This window comes from Suillus subalutaceus (assembly GCF_016647625.1).
Source record: "Suillus subalutaceus strain FC151 chromosome Unknown DFJ58scaffold_3, whole genome shotgun sequence".
Classification (NCBI taxonomy): domain Eukaryota; kingdom Fungi; phylum Basidiomycota; class Agaricomycetes; order Boletales; family Suillaceae; genus Suillus; species Suillus subalutaceus.
The window spans coordinates 51,888-67,240 of NW_024540252.1; the positions used below are offsets into that span (position 1 = coordinate 51,888).

A 15,353-nucleotide genomic window follows, 5' to 3' on the forward strand; every position below is an offset into this window, starting at 1 on the left:
TTCAAGTTCAGGCTGCAGCGCGCATCCTCAGGCTAAATCATAACTAGACTAACTTCTTCATGGCTGGACGCGCTGCCATCTTGGCTCTGTTCCCTGTTGTCGGTGTACTGGGGTACTCGGAGACAGTTCCAATTGTAGCATGGTCATCTAAAAGGTTTGCGTCAGCTGTATCAATAATTTGGTCAGGACTCACTTCGGCACAGCTCGTCCGTGTTAAACAGTCTATCTCCAGATGTACGGTATGAAGATTCTGTGAGCATAGTTGGTGGAGTTCTCTCGCTAGAAGATGTCTGCTCCTTCGATACTGTTCTGGTAATAGACCAGCCAGGTGTATGTACTAGCTTTCCAGTTGGCTATGACACTGACATTATTCCGCAGCTCCGTAGTTCTGACCTTCGTGCATTACCCACTTCTTCTGGTCTCTCTGTCATTTTAAGCACTGCGCCCTCATCAAGACAGTATCCTCACGTGAAGCATAGCGCCTTTTCTTCCCTCCAGGACATCACGGAGTCTTTGGCAAGTCGCTGCGGCTCGACTTTGACCAATGCTAGTCCAGCAGATGGTCCTCTAGACCTTGCTGAGAACTCCAAGCACGTCGTATGCGTCAATATGCCAGCAATGGAGGGTAGCCCGAAATTCCGAAAGGTGGCTATGTTAGGTTATGGTGAGTTCATACCAAGTCGAGGTGCATCAACTTTACACACCATGTACCAGATCAATACCTCTCTAGCGAAATCGAGAAGATTGATGCAGCGTTCACGAGCCACTTGGTTTTGTACACTGGGTCACCACTTGAACATCACCGCCGTCAGTTACTTCCCCCTTCCGAATTTGACTCAACATACGCTCCTGACAATTCGACTTTTTCTGACGGTGGTATTTTCAAGAGATACCAACTGTTCTCAACGCCCCTTCTTGTCGCTTTACTTGTCGTTTTCTTCATCATCGTGCCCGTTATCATGATGGCTGTTTCAGCTCTTGCCAGCCTCCAGTCATCTGTGCGCTTGGATGCACCAAAGGGGTACCATGCTCAGGAAAAGAAGACCCAGTAGATTCCCCAGAATTTGTACATTCGTGTTTATCGAGTTTTTACCTCATATCAATAAACATGATCAGGCAAGCAAGATGCAATGTGAGCAGTAAGGATACAAAATAGTGCGGTACATGCGACAGCTGTAGGGTAGTTACCAAAAAAAAAAGCAAGACAGCGACAGATCTACATGTTAGGAATCCAAAAAAAAAGACGAGTGAGGGACTGAGGAAAAGCCTCAGCTGATATCTTCCTGTCTGAGAGAATGATGCATGGCCTCAAGTGCAGCAAGATGGAAAGGCAGTAAAGGGTATTCTTGAAAGCCTAGCATCGCGCCTGCAAGAACAGACAATTCATAAAAATTGAGTGTGATATCCTTGCGCATGGTATCATCTGAAATTGAGAGGGAAGAACCAGGAGTGTGAAGCGCATGGAGATAGTGTATGTAGATGGATGATTGGGTAGAAGCCGTGCGTGTGGACGGAGACCGAACGAGGATGGATGTAGATAGTGGTAGGATGGTTAATGTATCAGAGGTTGTAGTGCCGTCGTTGTCCGGGATGAATGGCAAATCTACCTGTTCCTGACAAGAACGCGAGGCAAGGGGAATACGTGTAGAAGGATATATGGTGTAGGCAGGGGCAGCAGTGTCCACGTAAATAGATTTGGAATCCTTCGCAGGTGCCCGTCTGGATGACGCCAAGCCTGAAGTTTCATGAAGGTGCGGTACGATAGGCCAGCACAAATTCTGCTCCACGGAAAGCAAACTGACATGGAAAGGGGGTAAATCGTTGCACAAGGGGACGGCAGCGGACAGGTGAACGTTCCATCCTATAGAACAATAAATAAAGGCAATATAAGAGTCATTCGGTAACACCAACCTTCCAATTCGCAGACAGTCATAGGCCCCAGTTTCGCAATGACAATCCGCCACTCAACGTTTGCTTTCTTCGCAAATTGCAACGCAAAATTCCAGACTTGCACCACTGCCGATGTCTCCATTTCGTCCTGTATCAGCCACGTCCCGAGATCGTAAGTTTCCCCACGCTGGTCAACACACACAGCGAATAGCCATTTTCCACAGGCAGAAAATCGGTAGCCAACGTGAAGGAGCATGTGCCGATCCATGACGTCAAGGGACCGAGCTGGAGTTGTTTGTGCGAAATGGACAGTACTCGAGGGACGGGCCAGAACAAAGGGCTGCTCCTGTAAATATGCAACTGTTTCGCTCTTGTCAGAAAATCCTCTAGACATGGAGCGCTCAACGGGTTTGAGCATGCGTCTGTAGGTGGCGTAACAGAGGGCGTCGATCTCTGAGTCTTCACCAGAAGGGCTCTCCGAAGAGGAAATTAGGTGCTCGGGGACAAACTGAAAGAGAATAGGAGCCTCAGAGCGTTTGGCTTGGGTCTGCTTGACGAAACTAAAGATTTCGCGCAGGAAGGGTGAGGTAAGCCCAATCGCTGAGTCAGGAATGGCTATGTAGAAGACAAGGTCATTGCTTGACTCTAAGCATTGCAGAAAGGACCCTATTTTGAGCGTTATATCCCAAGCGTATTAATAATCAAGAGAGAACATACTTATGGACTTTCTCAGATTCTCCAGCCTCAAAGGCATGACTCCGTCCGCTGAGCACATCGTGCTGCTCCCAGGAGTGAAAGAACCAAGTTGCCTGGCCTACCCGAGATAAAATCGATAACTTGAAAACAAGAGAAAGATTATCGATAACGGACTCACACTGTATCCTGCAGACATCTTGTTCAACCAGACTTCAGCTTGGTGCTGCTTTTCCAGGCCACCTTCTTCGAGAAACACAAAAGCGACGACGTCCCTTTTGCCACCATGGGGCGTGAGGCCCAGCTTCTCCCAGAAGCGCAATGCTGACGGTAATACTTGCACGACACAACCCGACTTGCCTACCGAAAACATGGGTGGGTCTAATCTTTGAATGTGAACATTTTCCCCCGCGGGTACACCGTCTGTATTGGCATAATTGAGCAACAAATATGATGTAATCATCAGAAACTTACCGGATGAGAACATTGTCATTAGTTCTACTGGTCCGTCAAGGACATCCACACGCTTCAGAATATCCGCTAGTTCTTGAATGTCACTAGGCCAAACCTGTTCATCCTCTGTGGTACATCGGCAACCCCAAGCGCGGGCCCAAACAGAATTTTCAACGACCTCCCGCGCAAGCACTGCGCCTGCCGCTGCCACCTCCTGGTTAATTTTCTCTAATGATGCAGCGGGAGAGACTGGCGTGTGAGCAGCCACGGGTGGTGGAAGCACCAGACTCATAGGCGCAACTGCCGATCCCGGCGGGCGAAGAGGTTGGCAGAGTGGAAGGAGGAGCGCGTGGTGGAACTGTGTGTGGAGGAGTATGGGACCTAAAGGGAGGTATGATGGGGGTGGGGTGGTCGAGCGCTCACGTTCGTCGTCCATATCTGCGTCGTCTTCAGAAGCAGCCTCAGACTTCTCGTCATCCTCTATAAGAGGAATTATTTCTTCGTGGACGCTATCATCATACGAGGACAGGAGGAATTGCCGGCATCGCGCTTTTCCATGATCGAGCGACTCGGACTTGCGCTTGACGCCGATAAGCTGGCGTACGACGCTGATGCGTGGGTCTGTTGCGTCGCCGTACCGCGCACGGAGATCAGCAGGAGACGCTGTGCTGTGGTTCTGTGAACGCAAGGCGGGCAAGGGCGAAGTGCGGTCCTCTTCGTCTGGCGGGCTGGGGAGAGCAAACTTTCCAGCGGAGTACTTGGCATCTGCAAGACTGTGAGAGGGAGCGAAAGCGATGGGGTCAAAGGTACGAGCGAACTGGGAGGGCGGGTGCGTAACCTTCACATGAGGTGTAGAAGGCGCTGAGTGTGAGGTAATCGGAGAGGGGAGAGGGGGTGCGGGTGCTGGAGTGAAGGTCGGGACATCGGGAGAGAGCTGAGTGCCTGCTGCGGGGGTAAATGACACACCAACATCTGCAACACCAAATATGCTTGGTGAGAGTGCAAGTGGTGCGGGCGCAGAATCCGATGGGCGTGAGGGACGATCAAAGAAACTGAAGTCATCATCAGTGAACGTGAAAGTATCGTAATCTGCAAAGTCTACATCGAGACGACGCTGACCAGCAGGATCCATATCATAGTCCATGAAGTCCGATGTGGGTTGCGACCAGGTCGAGTCCATCGTGTTGAACGGGTCAAATGAAGTGGGGGCAGGCGCAAGGTTTGACTGCGGTAACGGTGTTGGGGGTTCAGATACAGAGGGGGGTCCGGGAGGAGCAGGGGGATCAATTGCAGTTACAGGAGAGGGATAGTAGACACTCGGGTGGATATGTGGTTGTTCAGTGGGTACTGGAGGGGGTGGATGCAGAGGAAGATTTGTGTCGGGTGCTGGGGTGGGGACAGTAGAGGCTACGGCTGCAGCTGGAGTGACTACCTGCGGTGAGGCAGATACTGATGCCATCGCTTCGCGCTCCCTACGAATTCGCTCCCGTTCCCGGTCTCGCTCACGCACGACAGACTCAACATAACCGCCTATTTCTGATGCGACGTTCTGCAGGCTGGTAGTGTGCGAAAGGGTTAATGTGCGGAGAGCCCTGAGGGGAGATGGAGAAGCCGTGGCTGGGCGGCGTGTTAGCGGGTGGTTCGTTAATACCCTGAGCGGTGTGCTCGGTGTATCTACACGGGGTGTCCCGACATTGATTGATGGTGGAGGTGGTGGAGGCGGGGAAGGCTGAAGTTGCGCAGGTAGTTCTGGAATATGTGATAGTGGCTTGCGTGATGATGAATTTGAAACCAGACATAGAGCTGTGGGCCAAATTATTGGTATGCCCTTGTCCTCGCCCTGCTTATTTTGCACCGCAAGCCATGCGATGATATATTGAGGGTCTTTGGAGCGCGGGAGGGGGTGCGGTGCAAGAGAGCGAGTAAAATGGGTGGTAAGAGAGGTACTAGGACCTGAGTAATTGGCGAGGAGGAAGGCAGGGGCGCCAGTAGGAAGAAGAATGAGAGGTGTACCAGGTGGGAGGGGGAGGAGCGCGGGAAGGGGGACGTGTGGGAAGGGCCGAAAGAGGGAGTGAATCTCGAGCCGGTTGGAGGTGAGGTGGAGATCAAGGTGGCAGTGGACGAGCGGGCTGGATAAGAATCCTGTCAGTATCAGAAATGATGGACGGCAGGGACAAGATTCATACCGCAATTGCGCATGATGATCCCAGTCTGCGCCCCACTCGTTGGATATTGCATTGGGTATGAGCAGGAAGCCATTACGGAAGCGAAGGGCGGAAGTTAACGATGCATTAACAACGTAGTCTATGAGACGTGTCCGGATAGCATCAATAAATCGAGCGTATATTTGTCGGAGTGGCTTCCGTGGAAGGAGGCGGGCAGTAGATATGAATGGAGGATCTATACAAGATGCACATGGAGAACGACTGTCTGAACATGCCAGACTGCATGGATAGAGCTCATGCGGTGTGAAGGACGAAGTTTCTGATACTGGCGCAGTATGTTAGCAGGGTTGGTGACAGCGCACGACAATTATATGTAGACTCACTTATCAGATCATCGAATTTGAGCTGTTTTAGAATAGACAGAGAGCTATCGACTTCCACATCGGATGTTACGATGAACGCATGAAAGGTTGACACATCCCGATCGATGTGAACATGGGGAAGGATTGAGTCTTTAAAGGTAGAAGCCTGATTTCGGGAAACAAGCTGTCTCCGTGCAGACTCTAGCACTTCGTAGGGAGGTGCTGTTCCAGACGGTGAGTATGTCACGTAGAGAATGCATGGATTTGCGGGGAGTGGGAGCACAGCTGAGAGTAGCTTGTCCGATGCGGTGAGGGTCGAAGAAATTTGAGTAAAGGCACTTGGTAAGGGCGCTGTTGTCTCAGGTCTGTGGGCCATATAGGCTCATTGGCGTCAACGACGTCAAGGAGTAAGTTGGAGGTCGTCGAGAGTGATGGGCAGCAATGGGTTACGCGGTCTGCATGATTCTTTGATCCGTGGTACCCACCACAAATGGACTCACTAGACCAAAATTCTCAAAGTGAATCACTGCAAAACTGATTCACTCGATTCTATTGCGTTGTCGCTGTCTACAACGATGAGCAGCATTGATCATATGGACGACAAGTATTGAAGTTATTATTCGTGCTTTTTGAAATCTACAATATAACTTCTCGCAACAACCACAGCGACGATGACAACGAGCCCAGTTCAACGGCAGCTTCCCAGTGCCATGTAAATGCTATCATTGTAGTCGACAACGTTGAGAACGTTGAGGAGCACTGGTAAGACTGTACTTGGAGTTATTGGCTTATTATGTAATCGTCGACTCTTTGAAACCCTTCTTCATTCAGCGACCTTGTCATTGTGCTCAGCGTCCTCTTCGCTGTCTTCCTCATCGTTCCAATAGCTTTTAAAATGAACCCGTCATCCCGCCCAGCATCTTCCTCGACACGTCCTGCAGTATCACCAAATTCTAGACCTCAAGTGAATACCCACACAAAAGTCTTAGACACTACACACGGCCGCATTCTCTGCATCGCAGACATCCGTGGTCGCCTTTCTGGCCTAAACGATCTCGCGCGCGAGGCTAATGCTAAAGCTATCATCCATACCGGTGACTTTGGTTTTTTCGGTGAGCATGGGCGTCTACCACAATAACCGTTTTTTTGTGCTTGACGCGTTTATTATATGTAGAAAGTAACAGCCTGGACCGCATAAATGACCGCACACTGCGTCATTTGACCATGTATTCGCCACTAATACCATCCACCCAGCGTGCCCACTTCCTCGCACCTGACAATACCTCCCAAGCAATCCGCGCCACCGTCGATATTTCCCTCCTTTCTGAATTTCCTCTTCTTCTCTCAGGTCAACTCAAGCTTTCTGTCCCTGTATATACTGTTTGGGGTGCTTGCGAGGACGTCGTCATTCTCGAAAAATTCCGTGCTGGCATTTACAACATCGACAACCTCCACGTCCTCGATGAAGCAACCACTCATTGTCTTGACGTCGGAGGCGTCAAGTTGAGGCTTCTCGGTCTGGGTGGTGCACTCGTTCCCCACAAAATGTTTGATAATGGTGATGGCAGCGCAACAATTGCCGGTGGTCAGGGCACCATGTGGACAACCGCACTCCAGATCGGTGAGCTCGTCGATACTGCTCAGCGTGTCTTCGATCCCACCGAGACCCGTCTACTTGTCACCCACGCAAGCCCTGGACGCGAAGGCATAATGGCTCAACTTGCACTCGTTCTCAAGGCTGATCTCTCTATCAGCGCGGGGCTTCACTTCCGTTATGCCTCCAGTTATAATGAGTTCAGCGTGCAAAGCGACCTAGAAGGCTTCCGTCACAAGCTCATCGCTGGAAAGGAAGCATTTGATAAGGTTTGGGACAGTGTGAAGCAGCAGGTAGACACCGTCATCGATGAGCATCAGCGAGTCCTACTTGACAAGGCCCTGAGTGTCATTGAGAGGCTACCAAATGTACAGGGTCCAGAAGAGCCTTCTTGGAAAAACTGTTGGAATTGGAACCTATGTGACGCTGCATTTGGTTCACTTGTATTGGATGTCAAGGATGGCAGAATCAGTGCCGAGTTGAAGAGCCAAGGTAAGCCATTAATACACTAGCTGACGACCTTCACTAAACGTTTTTTAGGTTTCAATTATGCGTATCGTCGCACTGCAACGCCCAGTAATGTTGTGCCAACACCCAATTCAACGACGTCCTCACTACCGAACGCTACGTCGAACCCACCCACTAAGGGTTCAACACCCGTTCAGGCTGAAAAATCCCTCTCGCCGCATCCAAAAGAGATCAAATCTCCTCTGGTCCCTGTAGCATCTGGCAAAGAGACACCCAAAGAGACATCTCCGTCCACACCTGCTCCCAAATCTAACGGGAGTGGAACACCTGCACCGCCATCAGATAAGGCTGAAAAAGAGAAGCAGAAACGGAAAGAGAAAAAAGAACGGAAGGACCGTGAGCGTACGGAAGCGAAGGAGAAGGAGGCTTCTACATCCGAAGAGAAGGCTGATCCTGCTTTGAATGCACCTGCTCCAGCTCCAGCGTCTGCTTCTGCTTCTGCTCCAACTCCAGCTCCAGCGTCTGTACCCACCCCTGCATCTGCACCAGAGCCCAAATCAGGCAAGGCAACACCTGAGGTGCCCACTGCTGACGTACGTGAAGGGATGAAGTCGCCAACAACGGACAGTACCGGCACGAGGACACCCACAAGCAAGCGATCACCGAGACATCCATACACATTATTTGTCAAACTCCCTCAACAGTCAACGGAAGCAGATGTCAGGACATTCTTTGGCGGTGAGGCAGCGGGAGTGACAAAGGTGACGTTTCTTGCGAACAAGGGGTCCCCGCATCAACGTGCTAGACCCTTTGTTTATGTCGAGTTTGGTGATGATGAGACCATGAAGGCAGGATTGGAAAAGAATGAGGAGGTAAGTCATCCAAATATCGCTTGTTTCAGTGACTGATATTTCCGGTCTAGAAAATGGGCGAGGGTGCGGTCAGCGTGCAGATAGCGACAGACCGCGAAGAGCGCGGTGATAGAGGGGTTCGTGGTGGTCCTAGAGGACGTGGGCGTGGTGGATTCGCTGCACGGAATTTTGCCGCAGCCGGGCTCACCCGCGGCAGCACGCCTCGCACGAACGGCGAGGCACGCGAGAGCGCTGCTGCATGATTGGCTCACGGAGTGATTTGATACGACCCTTTGACGACATCATAGGTTTTCACTTTTCCATGATTATCAATGCCATGTCATGTTCGTCTGTTTTCTTTGTTTAGGCTTTTCACCTGGAGCATGCAGTTTTTCATATAACCGTTGAGGGTACGGTATAGTTTTTGTTGTACTCGTCAAATCATGTCCCTTTATGCACTTTAATATTGAGCCATTGACTGGTCAACTACCCGACATAAGTATAGGAGAAGATCCGGTCAAGCGACCATGCATGTGATTACTCGGACCAGTATTTGATGTCATGCGGCTGTATTTAATTGTGCGCAGTGCGCACGCTTACTTTCTAGTTTTGTTCTTCGCTTTCATTATGTTCCGCGCTGCATCATGGTCACTGCGAGCTACCAAGTATCGTCCAAAGAGACTTGTCGAGCCAGCTAGGTACGTGGCCTTGCAGGGGCCGTACAAGTCGTTATAATCCCTTACCCAGAATGTTCTCTGTGTCTGCAATACGGACAGAGGGATTCCGACTGAACTCGCTGGACACATTCACGGAGGAGGAGAACATGTTTCGCGATTCGGGTATGTTGATTTTCGTATTTACTTGCGTTCATGACACCAACGACATATGTTTAGTTAAGCGCTTCGCGGTGGACGTTGTTGGCCCCAAGGTCCGCGAAATGGACGAGAAAGAATCTATGGACCCAACTATCATTCAGGGTCTCTTCGAGCAAGGGGTCAGCATCCAAGCAGTTCTCCTTCCCAAGTGTGCTGACGCCACTCTGTAGCTCATGGGCATAGAGACAAGTGCTGATCACGGAGGTGCAGAGGCCTCCTTTGTATCCGCAATTATTGCGATTGAGGAGCTCGCGAAGATCGACCCCTCCGTATCTGTCATGTGTGACGTGCATAACACCCTGGTGAACACCATTCTGCGCAAGTTCGGCACGAAGGAGCAGCAAGACAAGTGGTTGCCTCTGCTTTCGGAATCAAAGGTGAGTTGAACAGGAATTTTTCTGCATGTGCTCATGTATGCATATAGCTTGGTTCGTTTTGCTTGTCCGAGCCTGCGTCAGGTTCAGATGCTTTCGCGCTGCAGACAAGGGCAAAGAAGGACGGAGACCACTGGGTGATTAACGGGTCCAAAATGTGGATCACCAATTCGTATGAGGCCGAAATCTTCCTTATCTTCGCGAATGTGAATTCTACTTGTTCCCACTCTACGTTATTGGCTGAAAAAGCCCCTAGGTCGATCCAAGCAAGGGCTACAAGGGTATCACTTGTTTTATTGCAACGAAAGATATGGGCGTGCAAATAGCCAAGAAGGAAGAGAAGCTTGGAATTAGAGCGTCATCGACGTGCACACTTAATTTTGACGATCTCCGAATACCAGCTGAGAACATCATAGGCGGTGAGGGCAAGGGCTACAAGGTCAGTAGCTTGATCCAGGCGAAAGAAATTTAATTAAGTTTTTTCTAATCACAGCTTGCCATCGAAATTTTGAATGAGGGTAGGTAATATTCGTTGTCAACACTACGCAGGCTCACTTCTGCAGGTCGTATCGGTATCGCTGCTCAAATGTTGGGCCTCGCTCAAGGCGCGTTTGACAAAGCTGTTCCTTATACCTACCAACGGACTCAGTTTGGTCAGCCAATTGGAACTTTCCAGGGCATGCAGTTCCAAATTGCAGAGGCTGCAGTTGAACTCGAAACTGCTCGTTTGCTTACATACAATGCAGCACGGCGGAAGGAGGAAGGTCGGAGCTTCACGAAGGAGGCGGCAATGGCCAAGTACTGGGCTAGTCAGGTGGCTCAACACGTGAGTGGGTCGGCTATCGAGTGGTGTGGAGGTGTCGGATTCACAAGGGAGACGGGGATTGAGAAATTCTGGCGAGACTCGAAGATCGTGAGTGACGCTCTAATTGAGTGGATTGTATTATTTAGCTGGTATGCATTACAGGGTGCAATCTATGAGGGGACGTCAAATATCCAACTGCAAACGATCGCAAAGTTCATCCAACAAGAGTACTCTCGATGACTATAGGTTCGCGCTATCAATGAACAATATTGCCAAATAGTTCGTCAAGTTTGCATGAAGAGCAGCATTCCTTCAAATACAGCCCAGCCAATTGCCGAGCTTAGGATTTTCCTAGACATGCGGAGAGATGCGCCATCGAAAAAACCAGCTGCACCACGTTGCTGTGAATTTGATGATGAGAATACAACTCAAGCATGTAAACCAGCGGGACCAGCCTTGAAAATCCTTATGACAGTCGTAGTAAGACCACGGTATCTGTCTTCTGAACGAACTTGCATTTTTGTCTGAGTAAGCCATTAGATATTCTGGAAGGAGAGACAGCTTGGAGAAATGACCTTTATAACATCAAATGGGTGTGTCGCGATCGTGGCAATGGCACCTGCAGATGCTGCTGAGAAGCTGTGTATGCCTGCTGCATACGCTGTTGGGATGAAGTATGCTGGAACACATGAGTCAGATTCTTGCATCACCAGGAACGATCTCACTTGTCTCGCGTTTAATACCCTCGTATATGACGACGAATAGACCAGCATATGGTGCATCCCGCAGCGACGATGCAACAAATCCGCGCATAAGTTCAGACGGTCCCATACGGGTAATGGAAAGAAGCGAGCCTGATAAACTACGATATGCATGCAACTCACTCTGCGTAATGCTAGGATATCAAAATCACGGTGGTTTACGCGACCGCACGAACCTCAAAACGTGCTTTCAAGATAGAAAATGGGTTGAGGATCAATCCGACTCCGACTCGAGCGGTCGCGCCTGCTATGAGGTTGCCCTGACTAGACAGCTTCGGAAGGACAGTTTTAGAGTTGTCGCGGCTGTGCCGCTGGTGTGCGGAAAAATAGGGCGACTTTGCCATGACAGAGCGTAGGTAAGTCAGGCTCGTAAAGTAGAGGGCCACCCCTGGAACATTGCTGGTACAGAGAAAAATCATTGGCGAGAGAGATGCGAATATAGTGTAACGCACCGAATCAACGTGGCACTTGTACCCGTCCATAACCCTTTTATGCCCTCGTTCCGAAGAATGTCCTCAGTCGTACGCCATATGATGGTTGTATTGCTTCAGAGACATGAGCTCTTGAGCAGTACGGTCATACGTGAAGCTTACCGGGCATTTAAAGCAGAATCCCCTTGTTGAATCCTGGTTTTCAAAAGGTCGACTGTGCACCAAGTTAAATGAAATCGGATACCAAGAGCTTCCACAAGTTTACTCACGAGGCTGTAACAAGATGGCTCCCGCGAACCCAGAGAGGGCGCCTAAAAAGTCAGAAGACGTCAGAACAAATTATGTCATGAGAGGCTCATCAGCTGCTCTGACCCGAGAGCAAATGCTGACCGACTGCAGCATTTTTCATAAATGGAGAGTGAATGCGTCAACAAAGAGGACGGCACGAAGCACCTCAGTTACCAAATTGAGTAATTTTAGGACGCTGTTTAGCAGTGTCAGGACCTACTTACTTACCGCGGCAGCTTCAAGCAGTTCCATTTTTCTTGCAACGATGGCAGCTGCTTCAGGGGAGCAATCAGTCGTGAACAAAAACAAGAGGCATCGCAAGGAGAAACGTAAGTTTTTAAATCTTCCTTAACCTTCTGTGAAAGCAACTTTGTGTTTTAGCATGGGACACCGATGATATCGACCAGTAAGCATTGCCTTCATGTCAGTTAAAACTTCTTCTTACTGTAGTTCCTTTGCAGTGTGAGCATCGTGATATTACTTTCAGCACGTGCTCAACTCTAATCTAGTGGAAAGTTGAACCATTTCGACCTGATGATAACAAAGGCGGTGTCTTTACAGAAGAGTCATCTTTCGCTACGCTTTTCCCGAAATACAGGGAGAAGTACCTGAGGGAAGTTTGGACCGCCGTGACTAAAATTCTAGACCTACAAGTGAGTGATTGCAATTTCCGCTATACTATTTAATCATCAGCGTCCAGGGTATTGCGTGCACGTTGGATTTGGTCCATGGGTCCATGTCCGTCCGGACGACGCGCAAAACATTCGACCCATACATCCTACTCAAAGCAAGAGATACTATAAAATTACTCGCAAGAGGGGTCGCAATCACTCAAGCCCAGAAGGTTTTACAAGACGACGTAGCTTGTGATATCATTAAAATCGGTAACCTTGTTCGTAACAAGGACCGGTTCATCAAACGGAGACAACGAATCATTGGGCCGGACGGCAGTACACTTAAGGTGATCATCGAGTAACTTCGACTGTCTCAATGTCGTTAACGTTTTTCAGGCTATTGAATTATTAACGCAATGTTACGTTCTCGTGCAAGGAAACACCGTCTGCGTCATGGGTCCATACAAGGCACTAAAGGAAGTCCGGCGCATAGTCGTGGATTGTATGAAAAATATCCATCCTATCTACCGCATCAAGGTACGTATCCTAACGTTTTTTCTTCCCGCATTTTCACTAAATATTCGCAGGAACTGATGATAAGGAAGGAACTTGCAAAGGATCCGAAGTTGGCAACAGAGTCCTGGGACCGGTTCCTACCCAAGTTTAGGAAGCAACGCCTGAAAACCTCTGATAAGACGACCAAGAAGAACGAGAAGCTCGCAGCTATGAAAACAACGAAGAAAATATACACACCCTTCCCTCCGCCACAGCAACCACGAAAGGCAATTTACATTGCCGCTGTTTGTCGAGTAGCGCTGACGTTATATGTCCAGGTTGACCTTCAGCTTGAGTCAGGAGAATATTTCCTCAAGCCCCATGAGCGGGAGGCCCGGGAAGTGCGACGAAGAAAACAAAAGGTGCGTGTTTTACTGTGCGGTCCACAACAGATCTAATTTATCCCCAGCAAGCTGAAATGATGTTGAGACGACGAGCGGAGCGGGCAAAAGTATGCATCGCTCCCGAAGAAGAGACAGCCCCTACGATTGAAAAGAAGCGAAAGCGACGTCATACAGAAGTGGATGGCGACGATGGGACGGCGAAGTTGATAAAAAAGAAAAAGGACGTTGTAGAAGGTAGTGAGCCGTAATGGACTCGGGCGTAGCTATTTTGACGCGGCACTGACGAGTCTTGACGCGGCTACTGACGCGCTAGTGCAAGTCATTTCTATGTTCTATATTCGACTTCCACATCAAGTTGTATGGGTTCATGATCATTCCTTCGTTGATTTTATTCACCATAGGCACATATACTACTAGCTAGTCCTCAGCTGATGACTATTTCCTTGGAACTGACGCGGCACTGACAAGCCTTGACGCGGCCACTGACGCGCCAGTGTTCTACACTAAGGACACATATTACTAGTCGCATCAGCCGATGACTATTTTCTTTTCCTCCCTCTCTGGACCCTCTTTGAAGCACGTCGACGCTTAACGGTGCGCATTCTTCAGCTGGCAGTGAAGGCTGACGTTTCACGGGCGCAATCTCTTCTTCAGCCGGCAGCGAAGGAACTACAACGTTGGACAACTCGTCTGCAGACGTGGCATCAGAGTTATCGCTGAATAAAGGGCCGCGCTGTCAATCACACCGGTTAGAGATCTATTGAACAGAGCAGGTAATATTTTCCTTACTTCAAGTTCGCTCTCGCTGTAATCTCTATCCAGAACCCACTCAGTAGGAATATTGAGACACATGTTCCACTGCCTGTGATGTTGACCAGCATCCAAACCCCACTGCCGGTTGCCTGCAAGTCCTGCTTCTTCGGAATCCTCGAACATCCTTCCTTCTAGTGTGGTCAGACACTCGAGGTCTACGTCAGCCACGAAGCTGTCGGCAGGATAGCTTATCATGAGATCAGCCCAAGCCACCTTCAAAAGCTCACTATTGTTCCATTCCTCATTCTGAGCTTCGATGCGTTTTTTGAAATAACCAGCCTTTCGATGAACAACAACAAAAGTGAAAGCGTGCACTGAAGGCATGCCACCGAGCCATTTTTCGACTTGACCGGAGGCTCCGGGAATGCTCTCAGCGAACCAACGTGCGATTTTTGCATACTCGTGAGATGAGATGTCGCCACAAAATGGTATGCTGTGTGAGGCTGTCACGGTAACAGCCAACACTAACAGTCGATCAGACAGAGGTAACGTGGATGAGCGTATGGATTCGGCGGTAAGGTAGAAGGGTGAGATATGTGTACAGGGGAAACCGGTCTTATATATGTAAGAGAACAAATAAGAAACAAACAACACGCAGTGTCCAATCATGACGTCGCACAGACAAATGACGTCGCTCATGACGTGTAGTAAGCAGTATGCTTACACCCTTCCCCACTATCCTTTTGACCTCTCTTTCTCCCAAGTGTCCAACGCCTCGCAGTCTTCTAAGTCGCGCCGAGGTAGCCATTCGTCGTCTTCTTCGCCAAAGCCAACCCAGCGGACCAAATACTTCTTTCCTCGACCCACTTTACGTTCGTCGACGATCTTCTCGATGAAGTTTTCCAACTGACCATCTGCGGTTACGACAGGTCCTGGACGAGGAAGTTCGCGCGTAGGAAACAAGCTTGCGTCGTTTTCGTAATACGCACGCAGTTGGCTGATGTGGAATGTCGGAAAGATGTTGGGGGAATTTGGTAAGTCTAGGGTGTATGTGGATGTCTCGGGATGAGCGTCGAG

At 49.6% G+C, this 15,353-nt stretch overlaps 7 protein-coding genes across 7 annotated transcripts; 4 read left to right on the forward strand and 3 right to left on the reverse strand.

Annotated features, from left to right (window-relative positions):
- Positions 1 to 5: 5 nt before the first annotated feature.
- DFJ58DRAFT_756095 (uncharacterized protein) lies at positions 6 to 1,125 on the forward strand. The gene is made up of 4 exons (XM_041388099.1): positions 6 to 154; positions 204 to 330; positions 379 to 664; positions 715 to 1,125. The coding sequence occupies exons 1-4, from the start codon at positions 60 to 62 to the stop codon at positions 1,050 to 1,052; spliced, it is 846 nt and encodes a 281-aa protein (XP_041250451.1). The 5' UTR covers positions 6 to 59; the 3' UTR covers positions 1,053 to 1,125.
- On the reverse strand, positions 1,126 to 6,040 carry DFJ58DRAFT_694518 (mediator complex subunit 13 C-terminal-domain-containing protein). The gene is made up of 7 exons (XM_041383435.1): positions 5,585 to 6,040; positions 5,223 to 5,526; positions 3,058 to 5,165; positions 2,765 to 3,006; positions 2,608 to 2,704; positions 1,912 to 2,556; positions 1,126 to 1,861 (listed from the first exon to the last, which is right to left on the reverse strand). Exons 1-7 carry the CDS (start codon positions 5,937 to 5,939, stop codon positions 1,269 to 1,271), a joined length of 4,344 nt encoding a protein of 1,447 aa, XP_041250452.1. The 5' UTR covers positions 5,940 to 6,040; the 3' UTR covers positions 1,126 to 1,268.
- A 267-nt stretch (positions 6,041 to 6,307) lies between these two features.
- Positions 6,308 to 8,960, forward strand: DFJ58DRAFT_740933 (uncharacterized protein). Its single transcript, XM_041387112.1, has 4 exons — positions 6,308 to 6,675; positions 6,738 to 7,649; positions 7,698 to 8,497; positions 8,548 to 8,960. The coding sequence occupies exons 1-4, from the start codon at positions 6,459 to 6,461 to the stop codon at positions 8,737 to 8,739; spliced, it is 2,121 nt and encodes a 706-aa protein (XP_041250453.1). The 5' UTR covers positions 6,308 to 6,458; the 3' UTR covers positions 8,740 to 8,960.
- A 143-nt stretch (positions 8,961 to 9,103) lies between these two features.
- Positions 9,104 to 10,770, forward strand: DFJ58DRAFT_721216 (acyl-CoA dehydrogenase/oxidase; the record flags this gene model as incomplete). The annotated part of the gene is made up of 9 exons (XM_041384786.1): positions 9,104 to 9,174; positions 9,224 to 9,315; positions 9,370 to 9,470; positions 9,522 to 9,728; positions 9,776 to 9,931; positions 9,982 to 10,164; positions 10,219 to 10,243; positions 10,289 to 10,638; positions 10,693 to 10,770. The coding sequence occupies 9 exons, from the start codon at positions 9,104 to 9,106 to the stop codon at positions 10,768 to 10,770; spliced, it is 1,263 nt and encodes a 420-aa protein (XP_041250454.1).
- Positions 10,771 to 10,814: 44 nt separating this feature from the next.
- DFJ58DRAFT_650190 (solute carrier family 25 member 38) lies at positions 10,815 to 12,034 on the reverse strand (the record flags this gene model as incomplete). The annotated part of the gene is made up of 8 exons (XM_041381565.1): positions 10,815 to 10,918; positions 10,973 to 11,054; positions 11,106 to 11,209; positions 11,241 to 11,415; positions 11,468 to 11,690; positions 11,744 to 11,836; positions 11,885 to 11,936; positions 11,992 to 12,034. Coding segments are annotated over 8 exons (876 nt in total), but the record flags the coding sequence as incomplete, so codon positions are not given.
- Positions 12,035 to 12,275: 241 nt separating this feature from the next.
- DFJ58DRAFT_650197 (uncharacterized protein) lies at positions 12,276 to 13,771 on the forward strand (the record flags this gene model as incomplete). The annotated part of the gene is made up of 8 exons (XM_041381566.1): positions 12,276 to 12,339; positions 12,392 to 12,416; position 12,472; positions 12,520 to 12,663; positions 12,711 to 12,971; positions 13,021 to 13,161; positions 13,212 to 13,541; positions 13,589 to 13,771. 8 exons carry the CDS (start codon positions 12,276 to 12,278, stop codon positions 13,769 to 13,771), a joined length of 1,149 nt encoding a protein of 382 aa, XP_041250456.1.
- An 88-nt stretch (positions 13,772 to 13,859) lies between these two features.
- On the reverse strand, positions 13,860 to 14,854 carry DFJ58DRAFT_253979 (uncharacterized protein). The gene is made up of 3 exons (XM_041379489.1): positions 14,616 to 14,854; positions 14,313 to 14,562; positions 13,860 to 14,256 (listed from the first exon to the last, which is right to left on the reverse strand). Exons 1-3 carry the CDS (start codon positions 14,732 to 14,734, stop codon positions 13,948 to 13,950), a joined length of 678 nt encoding a protein of 225 aa, XP_041250457.1. The 5' UTR covers positions 14,735 to 14,854; the 3' UTR covers positions 13,860 to 13,947.
- Between the last annotated feature and the right edge of the window lie 499 nt (positions 14,855 to 15,353).

Bases quoted from the DNA above. Each gene is read 5' to 3' on its own strand.
- DFJ58DRAFT_694518 (XM_041383435.1), bottom strand. From the start codon at position 5,939: ATGGCCCACAGACCTGAGACAACAGCGCCCTTACCAAGTGCCTTTACT. The intron at 2,705-2,764 runs GTGAGTCCGTTA...TATCTCGGGTAG, and splicing joins AGATGTCTGCAGGATACAGT to GCCAGGCAACTTGGTTCTTT. The intron at 1,862-1,911 runs GTTGGTGTTACC...ATTGTTCTATAG, and splicing joins GACTGTCTGCGAATTGGAAG to GATGGAACGTTCACCTGTCC.
- DFJ58DRAFT_253979 (XM_041379489.1), bottom strand. From the start codon at position 14,734: ATGCAAAAATCGCACGTTGGTTCGCTGAGAGCATTCCCGGAGCCTCCG. The intron at 14,563-14,615 runs GCTGGTTATTTC...ATGGAACAATAG, and splicing joins TTGTTGTTGTTCATCGAAAG to TGAGCTTTTGAAGGTGGCTT. The intron at 14,257-14,312 runs GTAAGGAAAATA...TGTGATTGACAG, and splicing joins ACAGCGAGAGCGAACTTGAA to CGCGGCCCTTTATTCAGCGA.
- DFJ58DRAFT_740933 (XM_041387112.1), top strand. From the start codon at position 6,459: ATGAACCCGTCATCCCGCCCAGCATCTTCCTCGACACGTCCTGCAGTA. The intron at 6,676-6,737 runs GTGAGCATGGGC...TATTATATGTAG, and splicing joins CGGTGACTTTGGTTTTTTCG to AAAGTAACAGCCTGGACCGC. The intron at 8,498-8,547 runs GTAAGTCATCCA...TTTCCGGTCTAG, and splicing joins GATTGGAAAAGAATGAGGAG to AAAATGGGCGAGGGTGCGGT.
- DFJ58DRAFT_756095 (XM_041388099.1), top strand. From the start codon at position 60: ATGGCTGGACGCGCTGCCATCTTGGCTCTGTTCCCTGTTGTCGGTGTA. The intron at 331-378 runs GTATGTACTAGC...ATTATTCCGCAG, and splicing joins TGGTAATAGACCAGCCAGGT to CTCCGTAGTTCTGACCTTCG. The intron at 665-714 runs GTGAGTTCATAC...ACCATGTACCAG, and splicing joins GGTGGCTATGTTAGGTTATG to ATCAATACCTCTCTAGCGAA.